This window comes from Fukomys damarensis, unplaced genomic scaffold, assembly GCF_012274545.1.
Source record: "Fukomys damarensis isolate Sample0158 unplaced genomic scaffold, DMR_v1.0_HiC HiC_scaffold_39, whole genome shotgun sequence".
Lineage (NCBI taxonomy): Eukaryota > Metazoa > Chordata > Mammalia > Rodentia > Bathyergidae > Fukomys > Fukomys damarensis.
This window is the reverse complement of record NW_022900951.1, coordinates 110,071,400-110,089,269: the sequence shown is the minus strand read 5'-3', so window position 1 is coordinate 110,089,269 and position 17,870 is coordinate 110,071,400. Positions and strand designations below refer to the sequence as shown.

The following is a 17,870-nucleotide window of genomic DNA, read 5'->3' as shown; positions in this document are numbered from 1 at the left end:
ACACATACATATATGTGTGTGTGTGTGTGTGTGTGTGTATATATATATATGTATGTATTGTATTTAAAAACAATGGAGATTATCATGGGAATTCAAAAAGCAGGAAGCTTTTGGAGTGTGTCTCTTTTGGCTTCCACGAACATTCCCTTTGCTGAAAATCCATTCCAAAGGACCAAACCCAAAGAAGGATCATCTTGTAGTAGAATTCATGTGGTTAGTTCTTCCTTAGTGGTTCTGTAACTCTCCACCACTTTACTTTTCCTTCTGGTCATGCCAGGTTCCTTGGCAGTGCCTGAACATGCCAGCCACTCTTACACTACTGTACCCTTGCTCCTTTTTGGGGTGATTTTATTTAAGAAATTGAATGACTTGATCAGATATGTACTTTAGACATATCTCTCTGGGGCTTGGCTGAAGAAAAGTAGGCAAGAAGACTAGTTTGGAGACTGTGTTACCAAAGTGCAAGGAAGTAATGTAGAGGAGGGTAATGATGAGAGACATTGAAAATACAGAGCCAGTGGGATTGGGTGACATTTGATTACAGCAAATGAAGATGAGTAAGGTATCCAGAATCACTGAGAGGTATCTAATTAGTTTGGGAGTCCATTTCCTAGACCAACCTGTGAATTTGAGAGTAGAGAGTGTATCTTGTTCATTATTGTATTCTTTGGGTTGGGCATAGTCCTGGGCCCACAAAGTAGACATGCAGTAAAATGTTGGCTGAATGAATCGTTCACCTCTTTGCAAGCTGAACATAATCAGTGAATTTGTATTCCCAGAGCACATGTTGACTGCTGGTTGAGAAGGTGGTCCAGAAAGAACCTCTTTGTGGGAGAGTGTAGTGATTTGGGGATTCAACCTTTACCAGGCATGAAATGATAGGCAGTTAATTGACAGTTGGCAGAAGAGATAAAGGTAATTCATTCTTTAATTCTGAAGTGTAGAGAATGGCTTATCTCCAAGGTTGCTGTAAACTCCCAGTACTCCATTGTGGTAGCGACATGCTGGCCTGCCTTTTACAGAAGTGGAGTCTGTGGTGGCCCCAGGCATGGCCTTTGATTTAAAGTCTGAACTCCCGATGCCCACGTGTGCCCTCTGCAAGGTCATGTTCATTCAGGCTAAATAACAGAGGGTAACCTTCAGCTGGGTTCCCTAAAATGATTTCTTCCATCAGCAATCATCATTTTCCCCACTGGTTGCAAATGCACACGTTTCTTTCATCTGTATTCCTATCTTGATTAGTTAGAAATTAATGAGCATATAAGATTTGATTTAGATAATGATTAATTAGGGGAAAAGGTGCTGTTCTAATAGTAAGTCACTATTACATGCTAAGGAAAGTTACTATTTTGGAATAGCAAATTGACTTGTCCTCCATTTAAAAAAAAAAACTTTTAAAAGTGCCTGATATATCTTTTTGTTTTATTAGTACAGCAACCTATACTTAATCCTTTGGGTAATTTTAATAGACATGTATTATTTTCCCTACAAGTCATGAAGCAACCAGTTTGGGGTATCATTAATTCTTTTGTTTTATATTACTTCAATGATAATATTACATTATTATTTTCAGCACAGTATACCTTTGTTAGCAAAAAAAAAAAATCCTGCTATTCAAAAAGCAGACCTTGGCAATGAAATTTGTATATATTTGAATATATATATATATATGGAAAGGATTTCAATTTTCATTGTTACTGAGCCCTGACAATGCATTTTTTTTGCTGTTTGTTTGAATGCGCTTTATATGCTCTTAGAAAAGTATAAGGATCAGGGTCTACATTAATATTTCATCTCTTTTTTAATGTGCTTTTTAATGCGATTTTTCACAGTTTCTTGTCATTAGATAAAATTGCAGTCTAGTAAAATAACCAACATATAGAACATAATAAAGGTAATTAGAGAATCGGAGGACTGGAAGTGACCTTGAAGGGTTATTTTGTCCATTTCCCAATATCAGGCCTATGACTAATCTTCCTAAACAGCACTCTTCATCATATTATGCTTCCACTTGAGAATCTCCAGTGGTTCATTATTTCCTTTGAGGTCAAGCCCACAGGACTGTGCCTGCCTTCGAGGCCCTTCAAATGTGGGCCTATCTTACTTGATAAGCTAACTATTCCCCAGGAAGGTTAGTTTCACCACACTACTCCACTGGTGCCAGACACATTTCACCTGTCGGCCTCTCCAAATCTTTCCTATCCTTAGTGATTTAGTTCAAGCCCCATGTCCCCCTAGAAGTTTTCTTTGATTCCTTAGAGCCTCTGGTGAGCATTCTTTTATTTAGCAAATACTGTCTGTATTGCATGTTTTAAAAATCAACTTTACAGAGACATGTGTTGTAAATAATAAAATGCACCCATTGTAAGTAATGAATTTGACAAATCTGTATACCCATGTAACCTCTACTCCAATACAGTCTATTTCCATCACCTCAGAAAATTTACTGCATATTTTGTCACATAACCATATACCAACTTTAACTGTTCTCTAGTTATTTCGGGGTGTGAAAGTCTGGTCTTTCAGCATGAATTTATTTTTTATTTGTTTAATTTAATTAATCCACATTGAATATTTACTTTGTACCATGAAGGCTATGAGTTTTATATGCATAATCTCACTTGATCCTTACCTAACCCTCTAAGGTAAGAACTATTGCTAATCTCATTTTACAAACAAGGGTAGAAAGGGGTCTGGGACTTAGCTCAGTGGCACTGTGCCTGCCTTGCAAGTGCAATGTCTTGAGTTTGATCTCTGGTACCAAAAAACAAAACCAACCAACTAAACAAAAAAACCACAAAAAGCAAGGGTAGAAAGGGATGCAGAAGCTGAGTCACCTACCCATGCTCACACAGAGAGCAGGTGGTGAAGTAAGGGCTAAATTGTAAGCAACTTGATCCAGAAGAGCCCCAAATGCTTTAGCTCTTTCCTGCCTAGGATGCTGCTGACCTTTAGGTCGTTAGTACTGACTGACTTGGAATAAACTCCAATAGAGTGGACATGTGCAAACAGTCTCATACACATTGTTGACTTTCCCCTTCCAATTATGGCCTGGGCTCAGGGCAGCCAGAATGGAGTCTCCAAGTGAGTGTGATGAGTCTAGGACTTCGCAGCAAAGAATAGACCTCTCAGGCCTGACAGAATTGGCTAAGGAAAATGAGGGGCAATCTAAAAAATACCAGGTCTTTAAATGGAGCCAACAAAGAATGATAACGGGACTCAAAGGAGTCTATGATGAGGGTCAAGAAGGCCAGGACATAGGTAGCTGAGCCGAAGGAGATGCCCCAACATAAGAGTATGCATCTGAAGAGAGCCTTCTGTGGAACATGTATGATTAGCTTTAAGAAGTGGGCAACTGGTGAGGGTGCCCAGTTTGAGTACACAGGAAAAATTCCCCAGAGGAAAAGCTTCCATAGTTCCAGTATCCCCTTTTCAGTTGTAGAACTCAGAACTGGACCCAATATGCAAGCAAGGCATCACCTCAGAAAAACTAGAAATGCATTACTTTATATTTCCTTTAAGTAGAACATGTGTTTGTGTATCTTCAAGCTGTTTGGAAATTGATTTTTATGATATGCAGATGTTAAATTTTTAGGGTTATCTGGTTTTACTCCCTCTCTTCAGCTACAGACAGATAGAGTTCTTGCCAGTGTTCTTGATCTATAGCCCTCATTAATTCAACAGTATGTACACAGGGTTGAATGGGATTGCCTGGCCATCCCGAAGGAGACGGGAGTCATTTTCTGTTCTTCAGGAATTTACAATCTAGGAGAGGAGATTATAGTATGAAGGTACTTTTTAATCCTTCAAAATAAATGGGAGCTAGCAGCTCTGTAATGACTTCAGTTAGATTTTTTTAGCATCTGGGAATGCAAGTTATTAAGCCCCCAAAAGCTGAACCTTTCTGGTTCATTTGAATAGGCAATTGCTATGCCTTCCCCTTATCTCCATCGTAGGCTATATTGCTTGTTTGTCTTCCCATTTCCCCACTGAATTCCATTTTTACAAAAAAAAAAACAATATGAGCCCCTCTCTTTGACAAATGTAGTCCGCAGTTTCTTTTTCTATCTAATAAAAGGGCTATTTTCCTTTAATCTTCTTTTATCTCTCATATACTCATTTCCTATTTACTATGACTTTTGTTTGTTACATCTTATTTCTTGAATTGATTTCTTGGCTTTTACTCATACAACAGTGTGGTAGTTCTCAATGTACCTCTTTAGTAATTTGCTTTTGATTTTATTTATTCATTTTATATGAGAAATTCAGTTCCCTGCATAATTCTTTGTTCAGTTGATGATGATACCCTCTAATTTTTTTCTCTGTGTCATCCTGTTTTGTTTCATGCAAATGTTCATGGCATTGTAATGCTTATATTTCACGATCCTTGTTTCATTTAGGCATGTCCAGCTTTCTATGTTGTCTTGTGGGGATTTCTATTTTATTTTGTTTTGGGGTTTGTTTTTTAGTACAAGGGATCAGGACCTTACCTGTTTTTCATTTTTTGAGACAATGTTGCACTGGCCTTGAACTCACAGAATAGGCCACGCTGGCCTTGAACTGGCAGTGTTCCTTCTGCCTTAGCCTCTTCCAAGTGCTGCGATTATAGGCATGTACCACCATACTTGGCTTGTGGGGATTTTTAAAAGCTGACCAGGAAGTTACATTAAATGAACTTAAAATGAAATATTTTCCCTTAGCTATGGTAGTTTTCTTCTCCTTTGCAGATCCTGAGTTCTTAATCAGTTTATGGATGTTTTATTTCAGCAAATCTATAGCTAACTCTTAGTCCTTAGATCAGTTGTACTGGCTTATTGACTAGTAAGGCAGTGATAGCTAAAAGAGGGTAAATATTGCTATATATACATTTATATTTGGATATAGCATACTTTTTCCTGACATTTGACATGTTGTCTGAAAAGTTCTCATTTGAGATCTTATTACTTGAAACATTTTTGGCTAACCTGATATTGAGGTGATAGTAGTTTATACATTGATGAAACTTGACCAACTTAGGGAAGAGGCATGCTATACAAGCTCTAAGTGACTTTATGAATACTTTATGAATTATCATATCAAAGGCAGACCAGACGGGGGTAATTCAGAGTCATTCTTGAGTTTCTATAGGTATACTGAAGAAGGATTTATTACCTTATTATATCTTTGAAACTTTACAGAGAATAGATCTCTCCATTCTTCTGTAACTCCCACTAGCTTGAGCTGGTAAAAATTGGAACAGTATCAACATCCATCCATTCAGCCAGATAAACTCACCAGTTCTTGAAAACTGAAAGTCATCCCAAAGGCCAATTGAGACACAAAAAATTTTATCTCCAACAATGAATTTTATAAACTTAGGTAAATACAGAGATTTAAAACATACTTCTTAGGCCTGCTTTACCATGAAAACTTTGCTAAATGAATAAGAACTTCGTGTAGGGAAAAGTGTTTGTTATATGGGAATTTTTGTATCTACATGTGTGTCCCAACCAACCTTGTTTAAATTTAAATTAGCCAGTCTTCCCCAAGGGGACACTTTCCCTTCTTGGACCAGTAAACTGCATCGGTTTCTCTCCTAGAATAGCACTACCTTTCTTAACTTCATGTAGAAAGAACACAGTGAGCTTGAACTAGCAGCTTTGTTCTTTTTTTCTTGGTGATAATCGTAAAGCCTTTAAGTTTAGACCATATTTAAAATCGGTTTAAGGCTTGTATATGAGATTGACATTTATAGGGAATAAATCTGAACTCTGTGTCTCCAGACCCCAAATTGTATTTCAACATTAAATATCACTTTGCATCCAGTACCATAAATTGTAGTGCTGGATTAGGTTTGGTGATATGTATTATCTGTGCTCTCCTTTTCTGCTTTTGTCAGCAGCTCCCCTGAGCAGGGGGAATGGAGCGCTTCCAGTCAATATCCAGTGATGTCACTATCCAGTGATGTGTGGCAAAAGTTGATGCTACATTTAGAATTCCTAGGCAATTTAAATGCTGTAATAAAAAGAAACGTTTAAGTAACTTAGGCGTAACTCTTGTTTCCTCCCTTTATTTAAAACCCCAGTTTTCAACATGCTGTCTAAAATGTCTGAATATGCTTTCAGGCCTTCCTTCAGTAGGATTTTTTGACCTTTACTTTTCTGAGGACCTTAGAAGACTTTGGAGAAGTTATTCCATATACACTTTTTGTCATCCTATGTGGATATGTTGCTTTATTGTGCTCATTTGCACAACCAGGTATTTATGTCTGTTAGTTCCCATAGACAGTGAGATCCATGGGGGCAGACAGCAAGCCTCTCTTGTTCAGCATTGTCCCTCTAGTATATAGCATAGTGCCTGGCACATAAACGTTATGTTGGACTCAGTGTGAGGCAGGTGCCCGTTGGATTAGCATCTAAATCCAGTATGGAATTGGATTTACAGTAGAGTTATCGGGGTGGGGGGATACTTGTGAAGGTAAATAGGTAAGGTGCTGAAGGAGCCTGCAAGAGCCTTTAGAGGATGGAGTAGGTAATACCTCCGTGGAGTAGAGAGGAACGGAAGGAAAGTTGAGTAGGAAGATCCTTAGACTGCCCCGTAGTTTTAAGAAAGTTTTAGCAAAATTGGTGGGGAGCCCTTGAGCCAAAATTCTCTGTAAATAAAGTCTTCTGTCTCACAGGACTTAGTATCTTTGCCATGCTCTGTCGCTGGTTGAGAGCAGGCCCTAGGGATTGTGGCCTTTGTACAACATGGTATTGAAATCAGAGAACAGCAGCTGAAGCTAATAATCAATTACTCCCCACAACAGGAGAGCTGAGGGGTACATTTTCATGGTCACCACAGAAGGAGCTCAATAAATGCTCAATGAAGAGAGAGTTTGAGTAAAACACGAGTTTCACAGTAGAAGAAAATGTGCACCGCAGATGCCAGGCCCTAGGCTCAATCACCAACACTAACAAACAAATAGGAGTTTGCAGAAAGGAAGGAGGGTGGGCTTAATATTAGTGAACATTAGTGGAGGATATAAAAATATGGGACCCTCCCTCACTTCTTTTCATTCCTTAAATGTTGCCTTATGAAAAAAGTCTGCTTACCTTTTATACAAAGACAAGTTCTTGCTATCACCATGTGTCACCATACATATCTCCCTTTGCTTGCTTCATACAATTTTTAAAAATTGAAAAACACTGTTGAGGTATAAATGGTACATAGTAAGCAATGCATATTTTAGGGTACAGTTGGATGATTTTGATGTGTTTACCCACATTCCAGTCATCACTACAATAAAAGCAGTGAACATTCCAGCATTCCCCAGTTTCCTTACTAACCTTGTATTCCCTCCATCTGACCTGCTTCTTGCTTTCCATCTCTCCCTAATAACTGCCGAATTGCTTTCTCTCACCATAGTTTATGTTTTCTACACCTTTTATGTAAATGGATCATAGGGTATACACTTTTTCTGATCTGGTTTATTTCACTTAGCATAATGCTTTCGATGCTCATCCATGTGGTAATCATGTATCAGAACTTCATTTTTTAATGGCTAAATAGAATTCTATTGTATGGATATGCCATGGTTGTTCTTCCCTTTCTTACTTTGGTGTATTTTCTCTATAGTCAATATCATCATTTGACATCAGGCTTATATTTTTATTTGTGTACTGTCTCCTGGGATGTAGACTTTATGAGCGCAAGGTCTTTGTTTTGTAATATTGTTATAATCATTGCGATTAGTATATAATATTGTTGAATGAGTAAATATGTGTTGAATTCTTGCATTTTGCTCCAGACCTTCTGTTAAAACAGCAATAGTCCGGGCCGGGGATTTAGCTCAGTGGTTCAGTGGCCTGCCTTGCAAGCGAAAGGATCCGAGTTCAATCCCCGGTACCAAAAAAAAAAACAAAAACCCAAAAAACAGCAATAGTACATGGCATTGATATAATACTTATATTTTCATTAGTCATTCTAAAAAGCATCATGGAGTTGACCAGACATATATTTCATTTGGAAAGAATTGGAATCTTAACAAAGTGTTTCTTGAGTGTGTTCTTATTCATAAATTATAATCAGGAAAAATAAATTATAGAAGTAAAGATTGATCTTTTAATAGACAAATATTGGTGTTCAATGGCTGTATTTGGTGCTATAAATTAGTTTATGCAGAATTTATGAGTCAAACCAAGGCAATTAATTCTGATAGTTATTCAAAATAATCAGTTATAAGAACAATTGGAGGAAAGCAGAGATTAATTGAGATAAATGCTATTTTGAATAATTAAGATTTTATGTATTTTGAAAGAAATGCATTTTTTTTACGTTGTTTGCTTTTGTGTGCGCACATGTGTGTGAGACAGAGTGAGATTCTGCTTACTGAAACGTGAAAACCCTGTTTGTTTCAGGATCAGATTTGCAAGTATGTCTCCCCAAGGGCCCAACGTGCTGCTCAAGAAAGATGGAAGAAAAATACCAACTAACAGCACGATTGAACATGGAACAACTGCTTCAGTCTGCAAGTATGGAGCTCAAGTTCTTAATTATTCAGAATGCTGCGGTTTTCCAAGGTGAGTTCTGGGTGTCATTTTAGATGTGTTGCTCAATGACATCATTATTTGGACACAAGGCTTTCAAATGCTAACTGTAATTTATAAATTACTATTCTAGCATTAATGCTTGATATAAAAAAACATCTCCCAGTGTGAGATTCTGGTAAGGAAAAACAGCTTTTAGAGAGGCTTTATTTCAGTCTTTGGAAAAGTGTATTGTCAAAAAGTCACTGTCCAAGAACAGTTTATTTACCTGTATGTGAAGGCTGTAAATCTCTGCAGAAACACTAAGTAATAATTTATGTCAGCTGATCCATAGGACTGGCGTTTTAAAAACAAAATTTTCTCAAATTTCAAGCCCAGGTGCTGGGGATTTAGCTCAATGGTTTCACCACCTGCCTTGTAAGCAAGCTCAAGGTCCCAAGTTCAGTCCCTGGTCAAAAAAAAAAAAAAAAAAAAAAAAAAAAAAAAAAAAAAAAAAAAAAAAAAAAAAAAAATTCCAAGCCCAGTTTTTTCCAGGAGCGAATTAGATACCTGTCGAACATGTACAAACTCCTTTGACCACTAGGACCATTTCCATTTGATAGGGAGAAACCAGGTTGTTGGCCAAACATTTGCCATTTGTGTAAGTGGTTGCCTCTCCCTGTCGTGCCTGTGTGTGACTGTGAAAGATGCTCTGGTGTTACCAGCGTGGACATTACATTGTCCTTACTGACTTACAGCAGCATCACAGCAGCATGGGGAGCACCCCAAGTAGGGATGACGATGACAATGATCATAGTGGGGGGGTGGTAGTGACAGCAAAAAGCACTTAGTACTCTATTCTAGGTACTTTTTTAAGTGCTTTATATATATATTATTTCATTTCTTTCTCATACTGCGAGTATCTGCTGGTATCTCCATTTCAATTTTTTTATTATAATTTTGGCTACTTAAGTGATATATTTTATTAGTACATGTTTATAGTACACAGTAATCATACTGCGAGTATCTCAATTTTAATGAATGAATAATGAAGACATAGAATGGTTAAATTGTCTAAGGCCATATAATTATTAAGTCATGATGGCAGAATTCTAAGCCAGGTGACCAGGCTCTTGGAATCAATTCTTTTAACTGCCTCACTAAGCTGCCTCTTATAAGTGGAAAGATTAGTTATAGATATGGAGACTTTTATTCTTCCTTAAGCACACAGAATCAACTGTCATTTTCTTGTCCTGCAAAGAGAGGGTTGGGGTCAAATAGGAAAATAACACTTCTGACTACTTGATGTTGCAAAGCTTAAGATTTATGGCACTTGCACAAGAATTAATCTCTTTGAATTGTTAGGTGGGTTGATTATAGCTCATTTAGTATGTTATAATAAAATTCTTAGAATTAGCTAAGAAAGTTATGCAAATTAGCCAATAAAGCATACATTCACAATAGTTTCTTGGGTCAAAGCCTCAGTGGAGTTTAGGTTGATTATATGAAGTACATTATATAAGCTTGACGTATTTGTTAATTTATTTATGCAGTCAGTCTCTTGTGAAGAGTTGGTTGAGGCTAACAGTTTGGTGATAGAATGAATAATTTAAACCGATTTTAAAAATACATGTACCATTCATGTACTTCTTGGATTGGTTTTGGAGTTGGCCTACTGGTTGAACGTGGGGTGCTAAGAAGTGAGAACTGGGTTGAAGTGGAGATATGAATCTTACTCTTTGGTGTATCCAGGTGCCTTTTTAGAATGAAATAGCAGCGATTTATTTAAATTCTAGAATAATTAAGTCCCCAAATGCTATCTAAGAACCATTACTTGGATGGAGTAATTGAAACAGTGATGACTTTGGTATGCAGTATGCAGAGTAGCTGTTAGTGCTGTCTGTTGAAGGTCCTGGGTGTCAGCTCTCTTATTTTTTTCCAGTTCTGTACTTTATGGATTGTGTTTTCTTGGACTGGAACAGCATAAGATAAGGAGAGAGTATGTTCTGACAGTATCTTGATTGGATTAGATTCTACATATGGCTGCTGTAACATGGAAGATGAACATTTATCAACTGAACAGAGAGCGGAAAGTGAGAACAACACCTGCTAGTTATGCTCTCCCCACCTCTCCTTCCTTTCCCGTCTCCTCCCTCCGTCCCCCCTTCCTTCTTGAGTTGAAAGAACAGGCCAAAAGACTAGGGTCAAAGGAGTACAAAGAAACATGGAGATGCGAAATGACATCTAAACTCATTTTTGCTTGTTATATTCCCTTTTCTTATCTTTTTCCTGTTTCAGTTAAAAAAATAAGTCCTATAAAGAAATAAGTCATGGCCCCAAACCTCAAGCAATTTGTACCATGTTTGGAGAGAGTTCCCACAAATCATTTTGGTAACACATTTGGAGAGAGAAGATTTAAAACCAGAAACCACTACAAGATTATGTATTATTAATTGCTATGAAAACAGCATATCTACTTCCTACTTTTTTAATAATTACTTATTATTTGAATGAATTGCAATAGAGAGGCAGCACTGTTTTTCCCTTAAATCTGGTAGACCAGATTATTGAGAAAATTATTCTCTTACTTTGTATGAAATTTGACGTGGCACCTTTTTCCACCAAATGAAGTTGAAGAAAGCATATCATGGTCTTGGCCTAGACCCACAATCTCTTTAGGGTTCTTTCAGTAGTCCACATTGGGGGTATTTAAGCAGCGAGTGCTTTCTGCAAATATGTGCACAGTTCCACGAGCAGTCCTTACTGCCTCAATTTGGATTTTATTTCTTCATTTGCAGGAAGCCTTTGCCCTCATAAATGAGCCTGGGGCCCTTTGCTACAGTGGTTGGAGTGCTCTAATGCTAATGTTGTTTTGATAATGATTGAAGCATTTAAAAAGTTGTTCTTTATTTTCAATCTTTGCATTGCCTCGTTTCCTAAATTTAATTTACTTAGATGTGCTTAGTAAAATGGGGCAGCACAATCGTTTTTTGTTTCTGCTTAATTAATTCTTTTTGAAAAACTCCACTAAAAGTAGATTTTCCTTTATGCATCTCTTTTCCTTCTCCCCTACCTTATAATAATTATAATGATAATAATAATAGTGGAGATTTATTAAGTGCCTAATGTATGAGGCTTACTTTTACATAATTATCTCATTTAATTTTCCCAGCAGCTCTATGAGGTCTGTACTGTAATTATCACCACTTTAAGATGAGGAAACTCACTGATGCCACAGCTTCTTCCAGGCCATCATGTGATACAGATTTCCTTGTACTTAGTGTACTTGAGGTAAAGCAAAATTAAGAATTGGTAGTATTTGTGATCCTTGTGAAGAAAAATGAGACAGAATTCTAATTTTTAAAATACCTTTGATACTTCTATATCCAAGCTTTGAGTTCTATTTTCTCTGTAGAATTTTACTGTGACTCTAAGACATATACTACAGGAGATATTTCGGGTGAGTCCAGGGTTCTTCTGTATGTTGGATGATTCTAGTCTTCCCCAAGGCACCCGTGACTTTGAGTGAAAACAGACTCTTCAGAATGCAGCAACATTGTTCTTTTAATGGAACCTGTCTATTCTACAACTTGAACTCCCTTTATCAGAGAGTAAGAATAGCGGTTAAGCAGTAAAACTCGCTGCACATACAAAACACACGGAGCTCCTGCTTGTATAGTTGATTCATCTGAGAGCTCTTTGGGTCCTTATTTGAAGCTCCTCTTCTGTATTAATGCATGTTCTTTATAAGCTTCATTTTCTGGCTTTCAAACAAGAAAGCCAGATAAAACAGTTAAACAGCTAAGGAGAAAGAATGTGGACGACTCCCAGGGACAGGTGCATATGAGCAGTAAAAAGCAACAAATGACAATAAGGTTGGAGGACATAAAAGTAGGCTTAACAACACACTGTGTTGCAGCTGAGGTATTTACAGATGAGCGTATCCCTGCATACCTTAGAGGCCCCTGTGATGTAGTGGGTCTGAAAATTAATGTCTATGATGATAGCTGTGAATCAGTTAAGTCCATATCAAATTATGCTCATTCTTTTTTTCTTAATATTTCCATTTTGCAAGGCTAAAATAGTTTATTGATGCTCACAAGCTGTGTAAGAGCCAGGCACATTAGGGCATATCTGTAATCCCAGCATTCAAGAGGCTGAAGCAGCAAGATCACAAGTTCTAGACTAGCTTGGGCAACTTAGCAAGAACTTGTCTCCAAAAAAAAAAAAAAAGGTGATGGGAACTAGGGATGTAGCTTAGTAATCCTTGGGTTCAATCCCAGTACTAGAATAGAAAAAAAGAAAGAAAATCAATAGAAGAAATGCTGGACTTGGAATCTGATAATTCAAGTTCTAATTCTACATATACAGTTAAAAGCTTAATGATTTGGGGTGGTGATTTAGACTCTTAATAGCTTCAGTTTTCTTCTCTATAAATTGAGGATAAAATTCCAGTCCTTCTTACCTATTAGAGATGATGTATGTGAAAGTATCTTGAAACCCATAAGACACTATATACATGAATTGTCTAGATAGTTCATTTATCTGGACCGTTTTATCCCAGGTAGTACCAAATAAGTGAAGCATTGTCATACAGGCATTAAGCTTGATGAGGGTGGAGTTCACGATGCACTTCAACAACTTTTGCCACATATACACGATAGATACACAGACAGCTCCAGTGCACAGGTGAGAGAGTGCTTAGGCAATGGACCCTGTGCAAAAGGGATGCATTTTATGCACTCATGGATGTGAAGCTTTACTGTGTGAAATGTCAATAGTGCTGGAAGCAGTCCCTTTTTAAGCTTTCAGAAGCTTCTCTTCTGGCTGGTGTCTGGTGTATTTTATACAGAAATAAGCAGCTAGATCAGGAAGCATGTTTTGTGTTCAAGCCATACTTCAAGTGCATTTTCTGATCCATACTATCATGGCAGAGAGAATGGAAAAGGTGGGACTAAGCTTGGGGTTGATCCACGCCCAGTGCTGGGAAGCTTTCTTTCTTCCACTTCTGTTGTGTATGCTTTTCTGTTCTCTCTCTTCCTTCTGCTCTTGGCAGTTCTTATATTCTTTTCTGTCAGATTCCCATGTCTCCCACTCCCCCTAAAGAAGATTGACCTTTTTTAGAACACCTTTCTCCATCAGGTGGGAGAAATTTCTCCAGTCATTTCTGCTTGAAATAACAGTTTGGAGACATTATTCAAGCAGAGCTTTTTTCCTTCACAGTTAATATGTGACTATATAATTGCTTTAATATTGATAAACATGTTTTTGCTATTCAGTCATATGGTAATTTAGGTTTTGTAATGTTGTGGGGGTTTAAAGTGAGTACTGAGCAATTTCTCTCCATTTCACAATTTTTCCCCCTGACTGGCCTGACAGTTCTTCTGCCCAAGCTCCCGTTGAGTCTGCATCTCAAACGGCCAGCCATTCCATCACAGCTTCTTCCTTTTTTGTTGAAACTAATGTACAGGAGAGGATAATTACATCGATGTCTAATCAGATCTTAATTCATTTGCCAGGGCTAAATACAATAACACTCAACTGAATAGAAGACTTTTAGAAACACAAACCATGACCACGAGTGAGGCTATATATCCTCAAAAACGTAAATCATTAATCAAACCACTCATCTGTGCAGCAAAACTCTTGTAATCCCATTATAAAAGGGTAACTTTCTCATCAGAGACCAGAAGATGCTGGCTTTAATTAGTGGACTTTATGGTGCTGACTCAAAGAGATATTTTGGTTACAAAGTTTTTAAAAAATGCAATTCTTTTAATTATTAGTGCTATTGGAAAAACAACTGGAAACTGAGTGTTTAAAGTCATTTCAGTTTTGAACTAAGAACGTTTGGATTCAATTCAGTTTTAAAATTCTGTGGCTTTAACTAAGCCAGAGGCTGGGAGAGTTTCAAACCTTTCCTGTGCCCTCTTATTGATTTAGCAAAGTCAGTCATTAGGCTGAAAACTGTTTAATAAAAAGAGCTTAGAAAATGATTCTGTGTGCATGCAGACTATTGTGGAGCCAGCCGTGAAGTGACAAGATTATGCAGATGCACAGATTAACTGTTTTACCCCTTACCCCAGCCTGTATCCCTTGATTCAGTACTTCAGTAGGGCTGTGAACTCTTGTTGTCCATCTTTCTCATCAGTGGATCTAACCAAGAAAATGAAAGGACGCTATCCCTGCCCTCTAGAAGCTTCCAGAAAGAATAGCACTTTCGCTTAGAGTGATCACTCCTCCTCCTCCTCCTCACCCAGTGGGGTTTGTTTACTTTCTGAAAACATATGTTCCTCCTCCTCTTTCTGTCTCACTGAGTTGCAGTACCTGATATGGGAGCAATGAAGCATATGTTTGAGAGATTTGAATTCTCCTGTCAGTAGAATGGAGGCAGAAACAATTTTCCTCTAAGCTGGAAGTGGTAACGTCAAAATTAAAAACGCTTTCCTTTGTGGACTGGGAGATGCTTTCAGGAGCTGTGGTATGAGCTCCTACTCCTTTTCCCTCGCGCCACCTTTCAATCTGTCTCTGGATCTTGTTTCTTCCATCATATTTCCTCCTATCTTTTGCCTACATTCCTCCATCCTCTGTGGGGCTCAGTTACATTTATCACATGCTGAGCCGTTCTGATTTCTTTCTTTCTTTCTTTCTTTTTTTTTTTTTTTTTTTTTTTTTTTTTCTGGGTGTCAGGTGTTTATTTCCAGGTGACTACAGGCCACCGAACCACTGAGCTAAATCCCCGGCCCTGAGCCCTTCTGATTTCTATTGCAGGCTCCATCAGCTCCCACCTAGACCACCAGCAACAGCACAGCTGAGTTCCATACCTTTAGTCTCCTTTGCTTTTCATTTCAGCAATAGAGTGTAGACCCTGGGATCATTTGGATTGGGTTCAAGTGAATCTGGGTGGGGTTAGGCAGGCTGGTGGAAAAAAAGTTCAGTCTGAATGAGGATTAGACAGCTCTTTTCTGAACATGTATTAAGTCAGAGGAATGAAAGTTTGCTGTTCTAAAATGGTTACTTGCGAGGTTTAAATAAAAAAAATACAACAATCCCATGAATTTGGTACATTTATAGCCTCATTTCACTGCTAAGTGGAGGTAAGACAGAGTTAAATAATTTATTTTTTGTTTTGTTTTTTGAGTCAGGGTCTCACTATGTAGTTGAGACTGACCTAGAACTCACTACGTAGCCCAGGCTCATCTCGAACTCACAACAATCTTCCTACCTCAGCCTCCTGAGTGATGGGAAGTAATTTTTTTAATTAATTAATTTTATGGTACATTTATGATATACAGTGTTATGACATCATCATTGGAAGTTTGCACCTAGGCATAATCCATCTTGGTTCTTATTTTTTCCCCATTCCCCTGCCCTCCCTTCAACCCCTCCACTCCTCCCTATCTACAAAGACTTTGTTTCTGTTTTTTCTTTTTCTCATGGTAATTCTATTCCCATCGTTCTTTTCCCCTACCCCTCCCATTTCCCCTTTCACTTTACCCCTTTTCTTCCTATTTCAAATTATCTATTTAGTCCTTATTATCTTTTAGTCCTTATTTAGTAATCTGTCTAAGGTAACACAGCTAATAGATGGCATAGACAGGAATCAGACCCAGGAAGGATATTTCAGGTGTCTCTGCCTTTATTTAGCATGTTTTATGCAGTTTCTGTGTATTTTACTTCACAGTCATGGGCAGTCTGCTCAGGTCTAGCTTGCTTTCTTGCAAGAGAAACCTGTTGTATTTTTTTTTTTTTCCGACCGGGTATCAAACTCCGGTCCTTGCGCTTGTGAGGCAGGCACTGGAACCACTGAGCTAAATCTCCGGCAACCTGTTGTATTTTAAAAAAATTATTATTATTTTTTTGTACCAGGGATCGAACTCGGGTCCATGAGCTTGCAAGGCAGGTGACAGCACCACTGAGCTAAATCCCTGGCCCTGTTGTATTTTAGTTAGAAAACATTTGCTGAGCAAGTACCTAGCACTTCTGAAGGAAGGTATTTGGGAGGTTCAAAGGTAAAATCTACTGCATGCCTACCTTCAAGTAGTTCAAAATGCAGAAACTAAGACATTTAAACATGTCTATTGTAGGTTCAAAGCCTACTAAGAGAAATACTATAAGAAAAATTTTAGCAGTTTGCAGTGGAGAGTAAGGAGATTGAGGGTAGATCCAGGTTTTGTAGAGGCTAAAAGCTATTCAAATCGGGGTCCTTTTTAAGAAAAGGAAGACAAAATTAAAAATACAAAAAAAATGCCATTATTAGCGAAAGAGCCTGGAGCTTGTGTTCTACTACCTTCACAGGAAATCTACCTCTGTATATGAGGGTGGAGCTGAAAGGGTTGTTTTCGACTGGGCGAAGAGATTCTTGGAGGAGGATGCCTGTACGAATTCTCCAGACAGATGTGGCTCTTGATCAAAGAGAAGGGCAGCTAAGGGAGTTAGGTAAATCAGCACACATCTTTTCCTCAATTAAAGTCACATTCAAATTATGCCAGTCTTTCTGGACTCCTGGCTAGCTTTATCACTTCTCACTCAGCCTTCCCTCTTGAAAGGACCAGATGCCTAGAAGGGAATTAGAAAAGCACAGTGTGCCAAGCATGTGCTGCTCTTCTCTTTGCTTCTAAGGGCAAGTCACTTCTTTCTGAGCCATTGATTAAAGAGGGTTGGACCAGATGTAGACCGTGAGGAACTAAGCCCTATGCTGGCCCATAGGGATCACGTGAATGGTAGCCATTATTTTCATTACTTCCTCTTGTACTTTGATAAACATATTTGTGTGTGAAATAGATCTTTGCTGGATGGTTGTCACATAACTGGCACATACACATTTTTAAAATGCTTTTTATGCTTTGGCATAATTATAATTAACACGAAAATGTTCCAATACACCCACTCATAATTCCTAACACTGAGATAACCTCTTATAACACTTTCATGAGTTCTTCTTATCTCTCTGTGTATGTGTGTATTTAAGACTATACAGTATACAGGTTCTCAGTGGTCCCCTAATGTCTGAATGAGTTAATGTAGCCCTTGGATCTAACTAGCAAAGACATACTCTGATTCATTGAGTTACATTAGGAGACAAAGGAGAACAAAAATGTCAAAAGGATATCAGCACGTTTAGAATTCTTCTCTCCTTTGGAATTCTGGACCTGATTTAATGAATTGTAATCATTGAATTAGACCAGGGTCTACTCAATTCCCTCTCATGACAACCCATGCTTTTCATTTCTAGCACTTACAAATGTATATTTGTTCTGGTACCGGTGTATGTCTAGCTATTTGATTAACTCAGTTTTGTTATAGAAGGAGCTCTCTGTGGGTAGGTCTATGGATAGGGCTTGTGCCTAGTCTAAGACACCACTGTAACCTAAGGAGAAACAG

General features: G+C 38.0%; 1 protein-coding gene across 1 annotated transcript in view; it reads left to right on the top strand.

Annotated features, from left to right (window-relative positions):
- Gpc3 (glypican 3) overlaps nt 1-17,870 on the top strand; it is a 452,065-nt gene that overhangs the window by 25,390 nt on the left and 408,805 nt on the right. The window contains exon 2 of the mRNA XM_010614296.2: nt 8,379-8,540. Coding sequence (XP_010612598.1) covers nt 8,379-8,540 — 162 coding nt within the window. The remainder of the gene's footprint in view (nt 1-8,378; nt 8,541-17,870) is intronic.